General features: G+C 50.4%; 1 protein-coding gene across 3 annotated transcripts in view; it reads left to right on the top strand.

Annotated features, from left to right (window-relative positions):
• The window catches only part of BTBD16 (BTB domain containing 16), a 44,751-nt gene extending 30,294 nt beyond the window's left edge, over positions 1-14,457 (top strand). For all 3 annotated transcript variants that reach the window (XM_042960994.1, XM_007084873.2, XM_042960995.1), the window contains 6 exons: positions 7,088-7,179; positions 8,053-8,135; positions 10,412-10,489; positions 11,628-11,726; positions 13,050-13,223; positions 14,309-14,457. In XM_042960994.1, coding sequence (XP_042816928.1) covers positions 7,088-7,179; positions 8,053-8,135; positions 10,412-10,489; positions 11,628-11,726; positions 13,050-13,223; positions 14,309-14,377 — 595 coding nt within the window. In that variant the 3' untranslated portion in view covers positions 14,378-14,457. The remainder of the gene's footprint in view (positions 1-7,087; positions 7,180-8,052; positions 8,136-10,411; positions 10,490-11,627; positions 11,727-13,049; positions 13,224-14,308) is intronic.
• Positions 14,458-14,803: the final 346 nt, after the last annotated feature.

Raw genomic sequence — 14,803 nt, forward strand, 5'->3', positions numbered from 1 at the left:
TCAGGTCATGAACTCACGGTTCCGAAAGCTCGAGCCCTGCGTCAGGCTCTGCCCTCACAGCAAGGAGCCGGCTCGGGATTCTCCCTCTGTCTCTGCCCCTCCCTTGCTCGAGCTCTCTGTCTCTCTCAAGATAAATAAATAAACTTAAAAAAATTTTTTTAAATAGATCAGATGCCCCTTTTCTTACCTGTCTTAGCAAGGTCTGGAAGGCACACTAGGAGTGAAGGTGTTTGAACAGTCGACCCCAATACCAGCAATGCCTGCAAATAAAGACATATGTCCAAGCCTTGTTTATTCTCCCAGGTTCTTTCATTCTTTGATTTTTTTTTCAAGTTTTTATTCATTCTACCGGTAGTTATAGAACATGCACTCTATGCCAGAGACCCTGACAGAAAGCTGAAGGGGAAGTTCCTCTACCTAGCCAGACACATACACTTTGCAACTTATTTTCATGGCTGAGTATAACGGCATAGGAGGGGAGCATTCATACACACACACACACACACACACACACACACGCACACGCCCCTTGGCCCCCACAGTCTGTTTTCTGGCAGTGGTTAATTTAGAAAAACAAATAGACCGGCCAGAATTAAATTTAACATTTCCTTGTAGGAAAAACAAAAAATGTAAGCAAAGCTTACACAGATTCCATCCACAGAGGAGAAGTCATCCTTTCTTTCCAGTTAGCAGTCTGAGAAGTCCAGGAAAACTGTAAAAACTCATCAGTTGGAGTAGGGCCAGAGGCAGGCAAGTTTTTCACTTTTTTAAAACTGCATTTTTTTTTAAGTTTATGTATTTATTTTGAGCGAGAAGGTGGGGAGCAGAGAGAGGGAGACAGCAGGTTCCCAGCCGTTAGCACATAGCCTGAGGGGGCGCTCAATCCCGCGACCTGTGAGATCATGACCTGAGCGGAAATCAAGAGTCAGACACTTAACCGACTGAACCACCCAGGCGCCCCAAAGGTACATTTTTAACCAAAGCATAAAATACATACAGAAAAGTGCACAGACCTTAAGTGGATTTCCGCAAAGCTCACACATCTGTGTCAGCAGGGCCCAGACTGAGGGACAGACTCGACCAGTCACCTAAAGTGTCTTATCTCAGTCCCCACCTTTCCCAGAAAAAGGAAAACAACATCCAGGCTTCCTTTACTTTCCAGATGTCTTGGCTGCTTTTGAACTTTGCGTAAACAGAATCTTACAATATACACTTCTTAATGTCTGCCTTCCCTTTCACTCAATAACGTATCTATAAAATCCGTCCAGGGAGGAACAGCCAGGGAAGGCAAGGGACTTGCTCAGGATCCTTCTGCAATGAATTGGTGGAGGGTCTTCTAGATCTTTGGACACGTCCTTTTATTCTATTTTTTTAAGTCCGTTTATTTATTTTGAGAGAGAGAGACAACACGAGTGGGGAAGGGGCAGAAGAGAGGGAGAGAGAGAGAATCTCAAACAGGCTCCACGCTGCCAGCACAGAGCTCAATGTGGGGCTCGAACCCATGAAACTGTGAGATCATGACCTGAGCTGAAACCAAGAAATGGACACTTAACCGACTGAGCTACCCAGGCACCCCCACATCCCTTTCTTTTAAGATTCTCCAGATTGTAATTCTGGCCCTTAACTGATTTGTTAATCACTAAGTGGGTCCTTCTTAGACACAAGGATGGGTCCCAGCAATGGGCTTACAACCTTTCCTGAAGGAAGTCACTGAAAACAGTCAGCGAAGCCATTTTCCGCATGATCCCAACGCCTGGATTTCCCTGGCCGCTGCTGCTGAGTCTCCCCTCCTTCCTGGGGCCTATCCAAATCTGATCCAACCTTGACAGCACTAGCCGAGGACTCCTCCCGGAAGCCTTCCCAGATCTCACTTGCACACAGGACAGATTCCTCCTCTGAGCTCCTCTGTGCAGAGGGAACCAGAGCATGTGCTGACTGGGTGGGTGGGCACTGACCTGACAAACCCAGCACCATGTTCCCCCCAGACCCTGAGGGGGGAGCCTTGGAGGAGAGCCACCATGCCACGGCCTGCGCCCCTGACCCCTGAGCCTGCTGATGTCTCCAGGGAGACGCTCTGTGATCCTATGTGCTGGGGCGGCCAGAAGCCATGCATCTACTGTGATTAATTAGTGGCATTTGAAATGTGGCAACAGAGTCATCATGAAACTGGGCACCCCTGGTGTGAGAACTCTCATCTCTTAACCGGAACATTCATTTTGAAATATGCCATGAGTCACGGACATGAGCGCCATTAAATTGTTTGGTCTCAGATTAGCCAAGCCCTATAGAGGGGGGTAGGTATATGTGGGGACAACGGGGTTTCCCGTCACTGGACTTTGGTGTTTCTTGCCTTTTTTAAATTTCTTCTTTTGCTCTGACCACATTGCCTCTGCTCCGCTAGAGTCTGGCTTTCTGGAAGCTGAATCTCCTTTCTTTTCAAGGTCCCTAAATATTACCCCCATTCCTTACTAACTTTTCACTTCGGTCACATGGCTTCTTGGCTTGCCACCCAAATGGGGCGGACCCAGTGTGTCATCTTCAATGAGAGTAGAGACGTGGAAGGAGCCCAAGAAGTGTAGAGCGTCCAATGCAAGAGGTCCCTCCAGAGGGCAGCTAAGGTTCTCGTTACACAGGATTTCTAGACCCAGTTCTGCCGTTGGGCAAAGGTTAGGACGGACTTTCTTGTCAAGATGACATCGAAGTGGGTCTCAATGAATGTCTAGTAGGACTTGACCCGGCAAATAAGCGTGGCAACAGCAGGGGGGCCCATAGCACAGGAAACCCAACCTGGAGCAGCCTGGTCTGTGTGCACACGTGTGTGCGTGTGTGTGTGTGTGTGCATGTGTGCACGTGTGCGTGCATGCGCTGGGGCGGGACAGCTGGCGTTCCTTGAACAGACACATGGGCGCATGGAGGGAGGGGATGGCAGGACGGAGGCTGCTGAGTTGGCGGGATCGATTCCTCATCCAATTCATTCACTCAACAAATTGCAAGCCGGCTGAGCGCCAGGCCCTGCGAGAGGCGCCGAGAGGACAAGAGCAAACAGAACAGATGCCAAGCCCCAGCTTCGCGGCGTTTACGACCTCGGAAGCAGAGACAGACAATACGTTCAGTGAATAAGATGCATGTTAGCAGATGGTGGCCCTGAGTCTGGGTCCCGCTCCTGTCACAAGCCGGCTGGAAGTCTTTGGACGAGAACCTGACCTTTCTGCAGGGACATTAGCAAGACCCATGTATCAGGCGCGAGTTTGTTCGGACTCGAAGAAAAGGCCCTTGGCGGGAGGCGCTGAAAGGCAGTGACATCTGATAGGTGACAGTGGGAGCGGCCATCAGAAGTGTTTCACTTACCGCACCGTGGGGTTAAGAGGCTAGAGGATGGGCTCGTGGTTGCTGGCTTTCTGAAGGCACCCAGGTCTATACTGAGGGACGGCTGGAAAAAAGCCGTGTGCCCTTCTCATCACGAGGTTTTGCCTCAAAGAGTGCAGTTTTTTTTTTCACGCTTCACCTTAAAATTTAAAACTACTATTTCAAATATTTTTTCACAGAAATGAAGTAATGTTTTAATCCTAGTTCTTTTTTATGATAGTAAAGTATTAAGATAAAATTGGCCTTGTTAGGGGCGCCGGGTGGCTCCGTCCGTCGGTTAAGCCGCCGACTTTGGCTCAGGTCATGATCTCGCAGTTCGTGAGTTCGAGCCCCACGTTGGGCTCTGTGCTGACAACTCAGAGGCTGGAGCCTGCTTCCGATTCTGTGTCTCCCTCTCTCTCTGCCCCTCCCCCACTGGCACTCTCTCTCTCAAAAAAAAGTAAATAAACATTAAAAATTTTTTAATTAAAAAAAAGATAAAATTTGCCATTTTAACTACTTTTATGTGTGTCATTGAGTGGCAATTAAGTACATTCACACTGTGGTGCAACCATCCCTGCCTTCCATCTCCAGAACATTTTTATCTTTCCAAACTGAAACTTTATCCGTTGAACAATTAACGGATCTCCATTCCCCTGTCCCCCTGCCCCTGGCAAGCACAGTACTCCTTCTGCTTCCATAAATTCAACTCCTCTAGGAACCTCATATAAGTGCAATCACATAGAATTTGTTCTTCCGTGTTGGGCTTATGTCCCTGACCGTAAAGTCTCCAAGGCTCATCCATGGAATATCATGTGTCAGAATTCCAAAGTGGATATTTTAAGGCTAAAATTTGAGGTGCTGGGGTCATGGGGCCCTGAGTCAGACACACAGGAAGGATAAATGACTCCGACGGATGACAGGATGGGGGAAGTGAGAAGGTTGTGGCTAAAAGCAGCTCTAAAATTACGACTGGTGCCAGTCAGAGGGACACTTGTCCTGGGCATTGCCTTTCAGGAAGTCTGGGGGGGTTGTCCCCGGGGCCCTTGAAAGCAGGACCCAGAGCCAACCTGGGCATGTCTTTCAGTCTCAGGGACCTGTGAACTGTCCTCCCCAAAGGGGTCATGCCCCAAGGGTTTCTTGAAGACCTGTAGGAGGCAGACACTATGGCCTGACGTTCGTTCCAGAAAAGTCAGTGCTAAACCCAAAGGGATCTTTGCCCGGATGGCATTGAGTGCCAGGGGAAGCCAGGCCAGCATTTGATCCCACCAACAGAGCCGGTCAAAGAGGCCCCCCAGCTTTGTGTTAGCTTCCTGTCACATTGGGTTGGGGTAATGAGCCCATCATCGGGCCAGAGAGTAGAGGATGCCTCTGCCTTCAGACGGTGGAGAGGAGCCGGGTTCGATGGAAAACGCACTGAGCTGTTCTCAGGAGGCCTAGGTAGAGTCCTGGCTCTGCAACAGTCGGCCTCACCCGTCTCCAAGGGCAGGGCTGTGTGCATCGTTTCAAGGTGCTGGACCACATCCCTCCGATGCTTTCAGATTTTAGAAAATCAACAGCTGAAGCCACCGTCTTCTTCCTCTGAGATGGCCCAAGGCTTGGGCAATTCAGAGGCTGGCAGTGACAATGAATGCCACCAAAAACAACTCCATGCCCTTGGACAGCTTGAGTCCAGGTCACTTTCCCAGGGACGAGAGGACAGTGGTGGTAATCATGAGGTACGGGGTGCTTGTGGGGCATCGGAAGCTGTGCCCAGCACCATCACCTTTACTCTTCCTTGATACCCATGGAGACGCACGTGGCCGTTGTCCCCACTTGACAGAGAAGGAGATTGGAGCTCAGGGAGGCTCAGTCACGTGACTGATGGCCAGCTGGTCCAGGACCGGAAGCTAGTCCCAGCTCACGGAAGCATGATTAGACAACAGATGAGCAGACTCATGACCTCGTAAGTCAGCCACCATCGGTGCCACTTTCCTGTGACCCAGAGGGATCTTAAAGTCCGATCACCTGTCTCCACAAAGCTCTTTCCCGAATCCTCTGGGAAGGGAGGTCTGTCGGGAGAGTTCCTGGCTGATGGGCTGTCGGGTCCGAGCGCCTCTTCCAGGGAGACTCTGCGGCTTGGCTTCCTGTACCCTCCCAGCAGCCGTCCCACAAAGCTGCAGGGTTGGTGCCTGGGGGCTTCTGAGTTGCAGGGGACGTGCTGTCCTCAACCGTTCAGCTTTCTGGGCTGAAAGTGTCTCTAACCAGCAGCTCCAGCAAGTGCTCCCTTCTTAGGGCAGTACCAGAACGTAGGTGCCCTTGCCGGGGACGCAGGCTCATTCCCTAGAGCACTCGGCTGGAGGGGACTGTGCCAGCTCGGCCCCTTCTTCCCTCCGTGACACCTACACCCAGTATGATGTCACCTAGCTTGTTCCTCCGTTAAATGGTGAGAGAGAGGCAGGAAAGGGAACAAGCGAGTCTTATCCGTCCACTCGCTTCGTGATGAAGACATCACTCGTGATGAAGACATCACGTTCTCTGGGTACCGGCCCGGCCTACACTAGCCCAGCTACATGTGCGCAGGCTGACGGAGGGCGGGTTCCGGGATCAGTAGAACTGTACTGTGCCTGAAAGCATCAGCATTCCTTTATTTATGCCTGATCTGTCTACCACCAGAGACTGGCACCCAGTGGCATCTAACAAATAATCACTGAATTGAATCAACTCATTTGTCTTTGTGCCCCTCTCCCACCCCACGCGCCTCAGCATCCCTAAACTAGCTCCTGGGACCGCGGACACGGAGGGTCCCAGAAATTCCTAGGACTTCTGAAAGCAAATGGTCCTTAGCAGGCTGGCGGGCACCTCCAGCGGGACACGGGGCCAATGGTGCGTTCAGTCTGGCTGAGACAGGGTATGATTTGAACATCACTCTTGATTCATGGAAAAATAATCTGCGGGCGCCCTTGGCTGGTCTCATACGGATCTGCCTTGAGGGAATGACTTTGCGTTTCCAAAGGGACTCAGAAAAATTACTCCCGTTGTCCCCATTGATGAAACGTGACGAAACAAGTTGTTGCAAAACAAGAATGGTGAATGTGTGTCTGCGTGTATGCGTGTTCACAAAGGGACTCTGATCTCAACCCAGCCCTGACCTTCAGCACGGATGGAAATTAACTGGAGCTTAGTACCCACGGTAACTGCAGAACAGCTACTGAAATTCGTCACCCGCTTTCCTTCTTTTTAACCCTACCAGAAGGCACTTTTGAAGGACCTAAGTTGGTCACTATTGAAAGGGCAGCTTGTGTAGAGGAGGAGTACAAAGTCCTGCGTTCAAGTCCTAATTGAGCCTTTGTTTTTTCATCTGTAAAATGGAGCCCATGACACCTGCCCTGTCTGGCCCGCAAGAAGTTTGTGAGGCTCAAGTGAGAAAATGTATCTTGAAACCCTCCATAAAGTAACATATGTTACCACCAGTCACTTACTTCATCAGTATGTGCTGTGCACCTGCTCTGTACATAGTGTGGCAATGGATGGCAAGGGACTAGGACCAGTGTCTCGTTATCACCTGTGGGGTCAGCCTTCACCCAGGCTGTCCCAGCTGCCCTCTGCTTCCGCACGCCTCACCCATCCAGAGAGAACCAAGCACATCCACCCCTGACGGGTGAAACCACTAGTCTCTTTGACATGACTCTCGTTAGCCCTCGCCAATTCCAGAAAGGAGGTTTAATGACAGTCTCTTGTTCCTCTTTGCACCTCTGCTCAGCTTCTCCAGGAAGAATTCCTTTCTGGATCAGGACACGGGACAGAGCTTGGTGCCACTTTTCCTTTGCCTGCGCCTGCACGGCATCATCAAAGGTAAGCCCTGCCTGAGTGAGTGCATCTGGGAAGGCCCTTGGGGACCCGCCCCACCCTCAGCAACTCCCAGGAAAGACCCCACAGGCCTTTCCAAAGGAATCAGCTGGGATATGGCATGGTCACCTCCAAGTTGTGTGACTTTGGGAAAGTCACATAACTGCCTGGTCTCAGTGTCCCAGTCTGTAAAATGGGGGATAGTCAGAGCTTCCGTGAAATATGATATTGGATGAAGGGACTTATGGATTGTGAAAGTATGTGCAGCCTCCAAGGGCTGTGTTATTGTCATCTAGCCACGTGCCCTGCATCTTAGGGCGGCGTCCCCTCCAGGTCACTTGCTCCGTGGCTGGGGAGGAGACTCCGGGTCTATGCGCCAGACCTGGCTTTCTCAGCCTCCTGCGCTGGGCCTGGGGGAAGGCATCTGTGACTTGGAAAGAGGAGGAAGCCCCCTGGGGAGTGTGTTTTGGGGCTGCCCGGGTGCCCCCCCTCCCAGACCTTTGTGAATAAAAGCACATTTGGGAAAGTTTTCAAAGCCATTTCCAATCATCCAGATAAAACGCATAGCTTTAAAACCCAGGAATGGTTGATGGACCCCAGGTAGTTTTGTCCAAGTTGCTTCTAGACGCTCCCAAAGACACTGATGATCCGAACTCAGCCCTTCCTTCCTGGGCAGGATTTCGGCCAGGGGGCCTTGAACACTCTGGGGGAAAGTGCTCTGTGCCGGTCCATTTGGGCTCCATGCACCTTGTGGGGGGCCCTGGCCAGGCCCTCTAATCCTCAACCCTTGACTTCCTCCTTTTTCTCTCTGCAAATCAGACTTCTGCGGCTCTGTTATGAATAAATCTATAAAAATGTTCTCTTTGTGTTTCTTCCAAGGCAAAAATCTGGAGGAGTTAAGGCACATTAACTTCTTCCCGGAGTCCTGGCTGATCCGGGTTACAGCCAACCATTACCACGCAGTGAGTTGCCAGCTCAGCAAGGAAACAATTATTGAAATTTATTGCTTTTCTGACCTGGCTTTCTCTGGAGACGTGTTTTGCATTTGAAACCTCTGAGCCTTTGAGGTCGGGATGTTTCTGGCTCCTCCTTCAGGGGAGTGGAGAGATTCAAGCCTGGCGGGGGGGGGGGGGGGGGGGGGGGGGGGGGGGGGGGGGGGGGGGGGGGGGGGGGGGGAGGGAGGGAGGAGGCTTGGGCGGAGCCAGGTGCTTCGGGCATGTGCACTGTTGACCTGGAGAGTGAGGGGGGGTCTGGGACCACTGGCTGCCCCGCCCTCCTGGCCCAGCCTCGCCCCCCCCCCCCCATGGACACACACGTAACCTGTGCTTGTTACTGAAATTTTTTTTATTAATTTTATTTTTTTTTAATTTACATCCAAATTAGTTAGCATCCAGTGCAACAATGACTTCAGGAGTAGATTCCTTAGTGCCCCTGACCCATGTAGCCCCTCCCCCCTCTCACCCTCCCTCCAGTAACCCTCAGTTTGTTCTCCATATTTGTGAGTCTCTTATGCTTTGTCCCCCTCCCCGTTTTTATATTCTTTTTGTTTCCCTTCCCTTCTGTTCATCTGTCTTGTCTCTTAAAGTCCTCATACGAGTGAAGTCATGATTTTTGTCTTTCTCTGACTAATTTCGCTTAGCATAATACCCTCCAGTTCCATCCACGTAGTTGCAAATGGCAAGATTTCATTCTTTTTGATTGCCGAGTAATACTCCATTGTGTGTATAAATCACATCCTCTTTATCCATTCATCCATCGTTGGACATTCGGGCTCTTTCCATACTTTGGCTGTTGTTGATAGTGCTGCTATAAACATGGGGGTGCATGTGTCCCTTCGAAAGAGCACACCTGTATCCCGTGGATCAATGCCTAGTAGTGCTATTGCTGGGTCGTAGGGTAGTTCTATTTTTAGTTTTTTGAGGAACCTCCATACCGTTTTCCAGAGTGGCTTCACCAGCTTGCATTCCCATGACATTTTTTAAATGCAGAGAAACTGAATGAAAGAAAAGACATACCCCTCAGACCCATCACCCAAAGACAACCTACAACCACTACTAAGATCTCGTTGTGTTTTACTGGCCGCAAACTCTTCCACCAAGAACATCTGCTATATAAACAACACTACTTTGCCTCTCTTTTAGTGCAGAAAATTTGCCACGCTCCTAATTGTTAACTATTAGACATGGCTGTAGACTGAACATATTTGCACGTGATGGTTTATTTTACTATCCTTAGAATTACTTTCTTGCAGGAGATTGTCAAGAACAGAAAATACTGGCCCAAAAAAGGAATGTTCATTTTTGTTCTTGATATGTGGTAACAGTTTGGGACCAAAACGCTCTTCCCCCCGTAATGAATGAGCTTGCTTCACTTCGTACATGCTCAGCAAATTGGGCGTTTTTATCTCAGATCCCGTTTGTCAAATGAGAGGCAAACAACGAAATCTCATTTCTCAATATGCATTCCCTTTATTACTGGGAAATACGGATATTTTTCCAAGTGGCATTTCCCCCTTTGTGAATTGTCCTATGCCAACTGTTGCAGTTCTTGTGTTTCCAATTGTGCATTTTTAGAGATGAAGTGGGGCAGTGTTTGAGTTCCGAAGATTTATGAGTCACTAGTTAAAATTCAATTCAGCCTAACAAATACCTATTGTAATGTGCAAACCACAGCGCCCAGTGCCCCTGCACAACAGATAATGACTCCATGGAACCGAGCCTCTCTGGGACGTAACTCAGAACTGTGCTCTAACAGAGCACAGTGGAGGCGGGAGACAGTCCTTGGGGCTGGACACCTCAGGAAGTTCCCCTCCCCCCCCCACACACCCTCTTCATGTTCTTCTGACCTGGCCCACCTCCTTCCTTTTGCCCCTTGTGGGATCCCGCCATGTCATGGAGCCCGCCATGTGGGATCACGCTTGTGACTTTATGGGCATGATCATTCTCTGCATCACAATCAGGCTACTTATGGGCACATTTTATTTACCCGGGGAAAATTCTCAGGAATTTTTCTTGTTCTCATCTCTCGTTCTCTGAAAGCATTAAGCACAGTACCTGGCACATAGTCGGCGTCGACAAATACTGCAGACTGGATCCATGGCCAAGTGTGGGATCCAGAGACAGAGCTATCTATCAAGCATGGTGGGGGCTGTGGGATCAATGAACTGACGCAGAGATGGGGAGAGATGCTCGTGTCCCAGGGTCAGATTGCCAGTGAACTGCGTGCACCTGTCTTTCAGCTGGAGAGTGGGGGTGACATGGCCCACGTTAAAGATCTTACCACCCAGGCCGTGAGATTCGGGATGCTCTTTAACCAGGTACAGACCCCTGGGCCCAAGCAAGGGGAGGGACTGTTTTCTCCCAGGCTTGGCTAAGGACATTTGTATAATCGCTTCTTACCTCTGTTAGGAAGGCCAGGGAAGAAAAGAAAATAGTCATGTCTCTTCTGCATGTTCCCACCACACCCTGGGAAAAACAATTCGCAAGACAGGGGCCTGGGACAGGCCATTCATTTATCTGATGTGCACATCCAAAATTTCTCCTTGAGGGGGACCAACTGTCCTCGTTTTTCGGGGATGGAGGAGTTTCCCTGGGAAGTAGGACTTTCAGTTCTGAAACCAGGAAAGGCCTGGGCAAGCTGGGATGAATTGGTCGTTCTCTTCCCCGCAAACATCAAGACTTGCCAACAGTTCCGGGAGAGTTTCCACTCCAAGCCTGTGTTGGCAGTTACAAAGGGGAAGCTATTCTGGGCGGGTATTTTCATGGGTCCCCCAAATCAAAGCAGAGTGGGTCAGGGAACTTGGCTGCAAGGTATGTGGGCACTCAGCCACCAGGGGTGTATGCAGGGCTAGTGGCTGCATTCTGTCTTGGGTTCCCTGGGATGGGCACAGCTGTCCAAGCAATTGCTGTACTCAGTTGTTGAAAGCCACTCCAGTAGTGATCTCAAAAGAAGTTGTGTTTCAGGGACTCGGGGCTCTGAATCTATCATCAAAGACTCCCCTCTGGGTCAGGCCTGGATGGGCTGGGTCTACACCTCACTTGCCTACACCTGCCTAAGTGGACAGACCACACACCGCAGGGGCCAGGAGGACACCTTGCAATACCATGAATATGGAATATCTTTTAGGCCTATCCAAATTGGAGCAAATGCTTTGCTTCATAGGTCCGCAGGCCACAGATTATCTAAGAACATGCCTAACTTATCCTTCTCCCCACTAGACGATGTGCAGAGCAGTTAAGATCATCACTGAGTACAACCCATGGGGTTTGTGAAGTCACTACAGTTTGTTCGGCCCTTCCTGAGCTAAAATTGCTGTTGTGTTTTAGTCACTTTTGTGTGTCAAATTAGTCGCTTTTGTTTCAACTAGAATTTGTTTTTTCTGTGTCCTCTTGCCTTTGAATACAGAAGGTTTCTTTCCCTGTCACTTTGTTGTTTGTTTATCCTTCCCAACTTAGGAGTACACAACTCATTCAGAAGTGATTGCCATATACGGATTCTTCTTTGAGATAAAGGGAGTCAGACATGATACTACCTCTTACAGTTTTTACATGCAGGTAAGAAGGACAGTGCACAGGAAAGTTGTGTCTCTGAAACAGTCTTTTAGATCCAGAGTCAATTCATACGAAATTAATAATAATTGATCAATCATTAGCTAATGATGAATACGAAACGTGTTGTAAGCCTACTGCTAATTATGTTCATACCTGTGAGGCCATTTGATTTTTACAACCTTGGGAGGTTTGAGGGTCCATATGGCCCCTATTGGCAAAGTTGGGGTTCCGTTCTAGACTCCGACTCTACGTTTGGGGCCCAGTTCGTCTTCTGTTCCTGCGTGATGGGCGATGCTTTACAGATGATCATTCTTCAGTGGAGGGAAGAGGGAACGGTCTTGTTTAGAGAGGCAAAGCAGGGCAGTGGACAGGACACCGGTGAATTCAGGAGGACAGAGGGATTCGCCTCAGTGCTCCTGCGACAGGCTTTTGGAGGAGTGCTGTGTTTTAGAGCAGAGTCGAAGTCAAGCTGCCTGGTGAGCCGCATGATGTTGACAAGCCCGTGAGCCTCCCCATGTCCAGCTTCCTGAGCCTTGAGATGGGGAAGGTAATAGGACCTACCTGACTTGGTTGTGGGCAGTATTACTGTGTTCATTTGTGCAAAGCATGTGGAACAGGGACTGACGCATAAGGCACTATATGATGACGCCGACAATGACAGTGACCACTATCATCAGGGACCGCTATGTTCCCCTTAGGATTTGCCTTGTAAGTCTCTAAGGCATCAAGCTCCTTGAGAAACCGTATCTCATTAGTCTTTTTGTTACCACCACTAATCACAGTCCCCAGAACACGGGGAGGTACGTTTGTATTGTGAGCAGGTAAATGGATACATGCACGCCTGCAGAAACCTGAGCTTCAGCCCCAGCTTCGCCGCTACCTCCTTCCATGCCCTTGAGTGAGTCACATCTCTTCCTTGGGTCAGTTCTTGTCTTCAGTGACTCAGGCATTTCCCTACATGATGGAATTTACTGGATGCAGATGAATTATGTAACAACACCCCTCGAAATACCCGTGTGCACGCTCCATTGGTTTTTAAATCCTGGCAAGGCGATAGTGAAGACCTTCCAATTCGGTACAGCCTGACTTAGTGGCATTTTTCTGGGCTCGCCAGACCCCAGTCTGTCTGCCGGTGGTTTTGGAGGCGGGGGGGGGGGTCAGATGTGAGCTGATTCAGCAGCGGCAGCCGTTCTCAGGAGGCGGGGCTGCGGGGAGCACCCCCTTGCTCTCCGCACACCTTACACGGGAGAGTCGACGGACCACGTTTTGCTAACTCTGGGTCACCCCAGTTTCAGTTCCACCTAAGGTGGGTCACCCTCCTTGCAGAGAGTGAGGCACAGTGACGTGGTCTGCGAGCACGGCCCCGTCAGCCTGCGGGCGGAACGCCTGGTGAAGTACGAGATCAGAGCCCAGACCCTGGTGGACGGCCAGTGGCAGGAGTTCAGGACCAACCAGATCACCCAGAAGTTTGGGTTCTCCAAGCCGTCCTGCAAAAGCCACGTGAGTGTTTGCCTTTGACTTCTTTTCTCTTTTATGTCTTTTTTTGCACTTTCTCTCCACCACTCCTTTTTTTGGGCGATCACTGGCTTTCCATCTCCAGTGGTCCACAGGGGAAGCTTGCTCGCTTTCTTAATAGACGGTCACAGCTCCACATCACGCTCAAGAGAAACCTAGAATAAAAAGCTGAGGGTGTGGAAAGCTATCACTATCACGCCAGATCCAGTTTGTAAATGTCAAAGGGTCCTGTTTTGGGAGGAGGGGAGGTTTGGTGGAGTGTGCCTGCCACCATCGCCTCCGCTGTTGCCTGGACATCCCCTGTGACGTGCCCCAAGATCCGTGGCCTGGCCCACCTGGCTCAGTGGCCGGCACAAGCATCCGGGCGGATTCTGTACCTGGCCTGGCTCCTGACGGGTAAAATCCAAAGTCTGCCAGAGAGCCTGTCTGTAGTCCTAGGAGGAACTCTGAGCGTGAATTTCAGGAGGTCCAGGGGCCGCCCTGGGTGCCCCGCAGGGAGTGGGACTCAGCTTTAAGCCAGGGGGTCCTTCCCTGTCCCGGCTGCGCATCAGAAATCAGCACGCTGGGCTGCTGGTGAGGTCCACGGGCCTGCGCGCCACCCAGCTCCTGAGGCGATGCATTCCGCAGTGGGGCCCGACATCAGTGTTGTTTAAAGCTTCCCAAGTTATTCTCTGCGATGTCAGAAATCAGAACCGCAATTTCCCCTTGTGGAGGTGGGGGCAGGGAGGGGGGGGGGGTGGCGCCAGGATATTGGCCAGGAGGGAACGTGAAGGTTTCGGGGGGTGCCTGAAATGTTCTCTGTGGTGATCGGCGTGGCGGTCACCCAGGTGTACTCACTCGTGAAAATTCACCGAGCCAAACCCCTAAGATGTGTGCACTTTATTGTATCTAAGTCATACTTAAATGTTTTAAAGTTTGCTTTACAGACCTTCCTTAGGCAGTTCTAGTGTGCAGCCAGAGTTGGGAATGACTACTTACACCACTGTTAAGGCCTTCCCCCCCCCCCCCGCAAGAGAGCAATCGTGTTCATCCTAAAAGCCCCATTTGCTTTCTTCCGTTTCATCTTCTAGGCCTTGAAAATCCACACCGTGGGCCTTCCAATCTATGCAAGTTTTTCATTCATCTTCCCAATGTCTTGACAGTTTCCAGAAGAACCTGTGGGATTTTTCTTTCTTTCGCCAGTGTCTACATAAAAGAAAATAAAACGGCGTTAAAGGGACTGCTCAAGCATTCAGGTGACTTTCCTAGTGGACAGCGAGCGATCTCAGCAGAACTTGGGCCCCTGTCGGGCTGCTGTGACAGAGAACCGCAGGCCGGGGGGGCTCACAAACAGCAGACGTTTACTGCACACAGTTCTGAGGGGTGTCCAACATCAAGATGCTGGCACATTCAGGGTGGGGGGCTGGTGATAACTTGCTTCCTGCTTCACAGACGGCTGCCTCCTCGCTGGACCCTCACACGGTGGAAGGGGCGAGGGGGCCTCTGGAGCCACATTGTTGTTTTTTTTTTTTCAATTTATTTCTTTATTTTGAGAGAGAGAGGATAGAGAATCCCAAGCAGGCTCT

This window comes from Panthera tigris, chromosome D2 (genome assembly GCF_018350195.1).
Source record: "Panthera tigris isolate Pti1 chromosome D2, P.tigris_Pti1_mat1.1, whole genome shotgun sequence".
Classification (NCBI taxonomy): Eukaryota; Metazoa; Chordata; class Mammalia; order Carnivora; family Felidae; genus Panthera; species Panthera tigris.